Source organism: Nicotiana attenuata, chromosome 2, assembly GCF_001879085.1.
Source record: "Nicotiana attenuata strain UT chromosome 2, NIATTr2, whole genome shotgun sequence".
Classification (NCBI taxonomy): Eukaryota; Viridiplantae; Streptophyta; class Magnoliopsida; order Solanales; family Solanaceae; genus Nicotiana; species Nicotiana attenuata.
This window is the reverse complement of record NC_031990.1, coordinates 72248488-72256541: the sequence shown is the minus strand read 5'-3', so window position 1 is coordinate 72256541 and position 8054 is coordinate 72248488. Positions and strand designations below refer to the sequence as shown.

Below are 8054 nucleotides of genomic sequence, written 5' to 3'. Positions count from 1 at the left end.
CCCCCCCCAAAACCCCCCCCCCCCCCAAAAAAAAAAAAAAACAAACATTATCATTACATAGAGAATCGAAAGCATCATTTCAATAGTTTTAACTACTTTGTTTCTGCTGAAAAACAGATAGTTTCTGAAAATGCAAATTTCTTTTTGAAAAATAAGAGTTAATGTAAGAATTCATATAAAAATTACAGTGTATTCATTGTCGAAGGGGGATAACAGACAAGAGTGTCGACGATAGGACGGTAGGGAAGAAAATATTAAACGATAGGACGATACGGAAGAAAATAATACTTTCTCCATTTCAATTTAGGTGGGTTAGTTTGTTTGAGCACATGGTTTAAAAAAGTTTTTTTTTTTTTTTTTTAATTTTGTGATCTTAAACTAAAGAAACGGGTAATATGCCATGTGAAAAGTTGAAGTTAAGGAGTTAGTACTAAATATCTAAAGAGTCATTCTTTTTTACACAAACTAACAAGCAAACGATAAGACGATAGGGAAGAAAATAGGAAAGCATGGCATCCAAAGAACTTAGATATGCCAGGTGAAAAGTTGAAGTTAAAAAGTCAGTGCAAAATATAGAAATAGACATTCTTTTTTACACAATCTAACAAGTAAACGGTAAGGCGATAGGGAAGAAAATAGGAAACCATGGCATCCGAAAATATGACATAGGTCAATGAAGTGAGTGCAAACCTAAAAGAAAGATGTTCAAACCTCTGTAAAAAAAAACAAAAAATATTACTAGGTGATTTTTAATAAGCAAAATTACTCAATAGATATTTCAAAAAGAAAAAAAGAGAGGAGAGGAAAGCGCAGGCTGAAACTGGTCCCATGTCATGAGACAAGAAATAGAAACGTCCATTTTGGTAGTGAGTAGTGACAGTTATCTAACAGCTCATGCGCGGTTTTCTCTTATGGCCCTTCTATATGATAGGTACACCTCTTACTTGTCTCATTGTCCTTTAACTCAGGAAAATTTCCTTTTCTTGAATTAAGTTCAGTCACCTTTCTGTTTTTGTCCCTTTTTGGCTACAGCAAAGCCAAAACCATTTTGCTGAAATACAGGCTGCACATTATTTTTGGCCTACTAACAAACTTAGATACTCCCTCGATTCAATTTAGATAACTAGTTTCACTCGGCACGAAATTTAAAACAAAGAACAATAACAATAACATACCTAGTATTATCCCACACTGTGGGATTTGGATAGGGTAGTGTGTACGCAGACCTTACCTCTACCTTGTGAAGATAGAGAGATTGTTTCTAATAGACTCTCAGCTCAGGGTGGTATAAGCTGCTTTGCCATTAAACGTAGGGATAATTTTATTAATAAACATAATGTGGTGTGCATTTTTGGACTGATAGGTGGAAGCAGTGTGCATTTTTGGACGATAGATGGATGGAGGGTAAATGTAAACCATTTAAGAAAAAGAAGAAAGACTTTTAAAATTTGTGGTCTTCAAAGCTTAAGGGATAAAAGCTTTGTGGGGCCATAACATTTGTATGGTTATTAAAACTTCTCATTAATGGTAAAATAAGTACAATAAAGAGTTTAAAGTTGAATTATTTTCAAATTTAAAAATGAGTCATTTATTTTGGAACAGACTAAAAAGGAAATACCTCGTCTAATTTGAAATGGAGGGAATAATAAAGAGTACGAATGTGAAACTATGGCTTGCTTTTCCCCAAATACAAGCACTAGTATATTGCAGCAGGGATACCTCATCGCATTTGAATGTGTCTTTTTTCCCCTTACTTTTTCCCATTTATATGTCTTACTTGGCTCCCAGCATAATATAAGCTATGGTTTATGGTGCCCTCCACTTCCAATTAAGAGGTTGTGAGTTTGAGTCACCCCAAGAGCAAGGTGGGGAGTTCTTGGAGGGAGAGATGCCGATGGTCTTTGCAAACAGCCTCTCTACCCCAAGGTAGGGGTAAGGTCTGCGTACACACTATCCTTCCCATACCCCACTGGTGGAATTATACTGGGTGGTTGTTGTTATTTATAGTCAGCGAGTGTTTGTAAGAAAATCGCATTTGTACCACCATTCTACTAGAATATAAGCCTTGGTGCCACATCTTTTAATTTAGAATTGGAAATTTCCTCCCCACTTCCAAATTGATTACTCTGTTTAACTGAAGAAATTTTTCAGGGGATACTGAATAGCTTGTTGCATTTTCCAATACCCAAATTTAACCAAATTCCTCGAGAATTCTCTCGTCTGAACTGCTTTTGGACTTTTTTCTCTTTTAAAGGGGCAGCCCGGTGCACTAAGCTTCCGCTATGCGCGGGAACCGGGAAAGGGCTGAACCACAAGAATCTTTTGTACGCAGCCTTACCCTGCATTTCCGCTAGAGGTTTTTCCCACGGCTCGAACCCCTGACCTCCTGGTCACATGACAACAACTTTACCAGTTACGTCAATGCTCCGCTTCGGCTTCTTTCTATTCTTTGGAACTAAAAATGACATCCTCTACATGCGCCCAAAAGTAGGGGTATCAATGGATATTTAAAAACCGATTAAAATGACCGAACCGTACCGTACCGAATCGATTTTTAGGTTTCTTCTAATAAAACCGTAGCTTTTGATATAAATCTACAACCGTACCGATAATTAGGGTAGGTTTTTTATTTTATGAAAATAAACCGAAAAAATACTGAACCGTACCGAATAAATTTACAACGTGAAAAATATATTTATATGTTAAGTTTAAAAATAATAAAGTATTAATTTTGTTCTTCGGCCTTGAAATTATGAAACAGTTACAAGCCAACAAGTAATTAAACTTAAAATCCTAATTCCCAAATCTATTATGCAACTTCTATTGAAAATAAATTATTTCCAGCATATTCACTATCAAGACACAAGGTATTGTAGCGATTATGTGTAGCAAACTACAATGTATTGAATATGTTTCATTTCGTATGAATTGGATTTATCTTTTTGAATAAACTCTTCTTAAATTAAGTTCCGGGATTAATTACACCTTATCCCTAAATGTATACAGAGTTTTGCTAAGTCCTATAAAAGTACTATGTTATTGCATTCTACTTCTACTAGCAAACATTAAAAAAATTACCGAAAATTAACCGAACCATACCGATACCGAAAAGAAACCGACATGATTGAGGCAATTTTGAAAAGTCAAGTTTTGGTTATACATAATAGAATAAACAAAAAAATAGTATGATACATATTTTATAAAATAACCGGCCGAACCGAATCATTGACACCCCTACCCAAAAGCAAGAATCCTGAGAGAGTTAACAGCTTTGTTTCTCTCATCAGCATATCCAACCATTCTATCTTCATTCAGCAATTACTCCAGTAATTTGTAGTGCTAAGATCTACTCGGTTTACATAGTCCTTTCATTCGCCATATCAAACGGCTTAACTGTCCTATAGTTTGTCCCTGCATACAGCCATTGAATTAGACAAGACACCTGCTCTTTTTTGTGGCTTTTTCTCTACATCTGCAGCCATTCTTTTCCAGCACTCAGTGAGGTTTAGAGGAGCTTGACACTTTCTTCTCTGTTTTATACCTCAACTCTGCTTCCTGAACTCCGTTTTTAAAAATGTCATAGACACCTTCATTCATTGTGACTTTGTTGTACGACTCAAAATAAGTCATATCTTTTTCATTTCATTAGCTTCTTGTCGGGATAAAATGCAATAATTTTCTTTTAAGAAAAAAACCTCCACTCTTTTCTCCACAATTTCGAGATAACTCATGCTGCTATTGGATATATATATATATATATATATATATATATATATATATATATATATATATATATATATATATATATATATGCATGAAGTTAAGAAAAGAAATAGAAGAGATATTTGAGGACAATAAAATAGTTTTTGAGATGCTGTTCGGACATCAGTGTTATCATCATCTTTAATAGGGACAATTGGCCAGGAAGCTTCTAGCTTTTATAAGTCTGTTATATGCTTTCTGGAAATTGGTTTCCTATTCATTTCCTTTAGGTAACGGTCAGCTGCCCTTGCTTGTCATTTAGGGATCTAGCAGTAAAATCATCCCTGCTTGAAGGTGATCCACTCTGGAATTCTCAGCTGTGAAGTCCCATAAAACTCACCTAAACACGAGACATTCTAGTACCTGCTCATGCCTCATAGAATTAATCAAGAAAGATGTCTCTGGGCGACTCAGAACAAAGTTTCCGAACTGATTCAGGTTCCTCAAAAGAAGAACAGTCTGATTCTATGCACAGCAAAATGTACCATATGGCTTATAATTACAAGAGGAACAGAATCAGCAAAGTTGTTATCAGATGGAATAAATATCTGTGGACTGGATCTTAGTTTGAGACTACGTGTAGGAAAGCATGAATTCCATGTATAACATAATGATATGACTAGTCGGAAGACATTGCCACCAAGAGGGACGAACCAAAAGTGAAGCAGGGGGACACTAATTGAACATTTGGGAAATGTTGTCAAACAAGGTGAAAAGTAGATGGGACTCAAACTGCTGAACTGCAGTCAAGCAGAATGCACGAAGCATTACCAATATGACTAAAATAAACTTGGATCCCTAAGCCTAAATTAACACCTCAAAATCAAGACTTCACAAAATGAAATCCTTATCCTTACTGGTTACACTGAACTTCAAGTTCACTATCTGTCAATTTCAATAGAATCAATGTTGGAAATGCATTACTTTTGTTTTGTCTTCAAATATTCTCTGAATAATGGAATGATCTTACTCTACAGAGAGCATAATTATGACAGCTTTTACAGGATACAAATATAAACAAACAAAGAAACAAGCTCACAGTTTGATCTTGACTCTTCAGAACACTGTTGGGACAAAATGTGCCACATAGTTAGTGGGAGACCACACAATACATGTTATCACCTTTACACTAGCTCTCTTTATTTCTTGGGGATATCATGGTCAACAGGCGTAGCGAAACTGATAAAAAAACCTAAACTACGCACATGGTAGAGAGAAAGCTCAAGAACATGAAACTGAAACTCACATGTCCCCCAATTATACAGACAGAAGAGAGCAGGGGTACCTGTTGTTTGAGAGAAAATAACTCATCCAGTAGGGAGGCAAAAAGGGGTACCGCTGTTTTATACAAGGAAACTGTATATGGCTAACCTGCTTTAGCTACTCAAAACAGCTAACAACATCAATCTTCACTATCAGAGCTGGCCTCAGAACTATAATCGCTACTATCGTCCTCAATATCAAGCTGCACATGCCGAACCTGTATTGGCTCGGGCATTCTTGGCAGTCCTGGAGGAGGTACTGGTCGTGCTGGTGCTTCCTCCACTTTTGGAGGAAGTGGAAGAGAATCCACTGGAGGGAGAGCAATTGGGTCACCAGGCTTCCACCCAGGTGGAGGAAGTGGGAGGTCAGTGGGCAACTCGACAGGCATACCAGGTTTCCATCCAGATGGCACTATGATATTTGGAGGGATGAGGCCTGGAATTGCTGAAAGATTGGTAATATCTGCTGAAGGTTCAATGAGCGGCTCAATGATCTTCTCTTTGTCATCATCTGTTTTAGGTAAACCAACATCGAGATTGGCAAAATTATATAATTGAGATGCACGCATTTGCTCGTCCTGTGGAGCAGGTGGGAGTGCTCCCCGAAGAGGAGCCCGTCCAGCACCAAATTCAGGTGGTGCAAAAGTAGTGTAGCTTATCCTATGAGCATATGACAATATGTCAGATAATTTCAACTGAGTTGCCACAGTTGTTACTGAAGATTCATCAATATCATTTTCCAACTTCACCCGTTTGGGACGGCGATAATCAGAGTAATCGTCAACAAGATTGTCGAGAACACGCTCGGCTCCTTTGAGTTTATTGGCGAAAGCAAGAATTGCAGAATCATTTGACCTAATTTCACGGGTGACTTTTTGCTTCTCATCTTGAAGATCAAGAATTTCTTGCAATTCGGCAACTGCTTCAAACAGCTGTGTCTGAAGAGAAGTAAACACAGAAAAGATTTCTTTTGAGGATGATGGGTAGGAATCTTGAGGAACCGGTGCTGCAGAAGGCAGAAATGAAGGGAAAGAGCCTCGAAAAGCACTAAGCCAATGAGATCGGTTAGCTGAGACTTCAAAGAGTCTTGAAGAAAGAGATGACATTTGAATGAGAAGACACTGAGCTCTAGAGAGAGGTGGGAGTAGAGGAAGCAGCGTTGATGAGGTGGTAGTGGTAGTTAATATATTTGCCTGTTGATGGGGTTGAAGATGTTGCGACACTTGCGAGGAGAACTTAGGAGGAGCGATTGGGTTTTGAAGAGAAGGTGAACTGGGAGTTGGCAGGCCAAGCCGGGCCGGCGATTGCAAAAGTTGGTGTTGAACATTCTGTAACATCTTCAAACACCACGGTTGAAAAACTAGAAATGGTAAAAAAAAAAAAAAAAAAACATATGGTCAACAAAAAAATTTAGCAATGAAACAAAATATTAATATACTACTGAAAGAACAACATCCTTTTCCAAGAGACAGTTAGAGAGGAATAAGCACACACCTATGAAAGAGGAGAAGACTTCCAAAATTCAAACTTCTTTTTGGTGAAAGGTAACGGCGAAAATTCAAACTATTACATTAATAAATTGAATACGTAAAATTGTTCATTGAACAAATATATAAATGATTCAATTAGCATGAAACAGAAATTTTAGGACTATGCAAAGGACAATGAGAAAGAATATAAGAAACCAATTGGAGAACATCAACTAGCACTAAAAAGAACCAACAGAAAAATGCGAAAAACTGATCTAGTATTATATACCCAAAGAGAAGAATATTTTTAGTATCAACACTCAATTTCCTAGACAACTCACTAGCATAAGCTTTTTGCCCACAAAAAAAAATTAATCCAGGCATTTCCAAGGCAAATTGTGTAGCATACCCTTAATAAACCTAGAATCCAATAAGATCAACCACTGGAAGCAAATGCAGAAGACAGTGCATGACCCACCAAGTTTGAAACTTTACTCAACACAACATTCAGATACTTGTGAGATTGTATTGGAAACAGACTCTCTATTCTCACAAGGTAGGTAGGGGTAAGGTGTGCGTAAAGACTACCCTCCCCAGACCCCACAGTGTAGCATAATACTGGTTATGTTGTTATTGTTAACATTCAGATACTTAAAATAAAACTAACAAATGACATGACTCCTAAAACAAAAAGCGACATAGCAATTTCAAAAGCTAAAAACCAGTTGCTGATGACTTGCACAAAAGTTTTAGAAACTGGGAACAGTCGGAAAATGGAAACCAAATAAAAATAAAAGAAGAAAAATAATGGGGCGTACCTTGGTTTGTTGAAGAAAATGGACGAATCAATTTTTTGGGTCTCGTTTACAGGCTATTCTTTCAGCGAGAACACAGAGGAGAGAGAAAAAAACTTGGGCGAAGATCTGGAAGACGGGTTGATATGAGCGATGATATTGGGCTAACTACTCCTTTTGAAACGAGACATATGGTGGGATTTTGGCCCAGAAAATAGCCCTAATTATAGATATTACCATCAAATAGCCAATAAACATATATCACAATAATAATGTATATATCGCAACCTTTTCTTCTTCCTTGTGTATATCAATATTAAAATTTTATTTTCTTTCTTTGTATATCTAAAATATGAAATCATATATATAGCTATTAAATATTTATTGTTGCCTTTGATCAATATATATTACAATAAAAGATAATTATATTATTTGTATATCGTAGTGATAAAACATAGAATGTATATCAAATATTTATTTTCATTCTTTGTATATCAAAATTTTATTTACTCCTATAATTATATTTATTATTTTTATATTTAAAAACTTGCTCTAAACTTGTTATATCAAAAATTTATTTTCCTTCTCTGATAATAAAAAAGATTGAAGTAAGTTTATTCAGAATGAATTTCACTATCTTAAAATTAGTTAGCACGATTTGATTCCATGTTAACCTTTTATAGCCTTATCTAACAATGTACATCATAATATACAATATGATATATATATATATATATATATATATATATATATATATATATATATAT

At 35.9% G+C, this 8054-nt stretch overlaps 1 protein-coding gene across 1 annotated transcript; it reads right to left on the bottom strand.

The window, feature by feature from the left end:
- Positions 4670-7467, bottom strand: LOC109212386 (mediator of RNA polymerase II transcription subunit 4-like). Its single transcript, XM_019376031.1, has 2 exons — positions 7312-7467; positions 4670-6384 (listed from the first exon to the last, which is right to left on the bottom strand). Exon 2 carries the CDS (start codon positions 6359-6361, stop codon positions 5165-5167), a length of 1197 nt encoding a protein of 398 aa, XP_019231576.1. The 5' UTR covers positions 6362-6384; positions 7312-7467; the 3' UTR covers positions 4670-5164.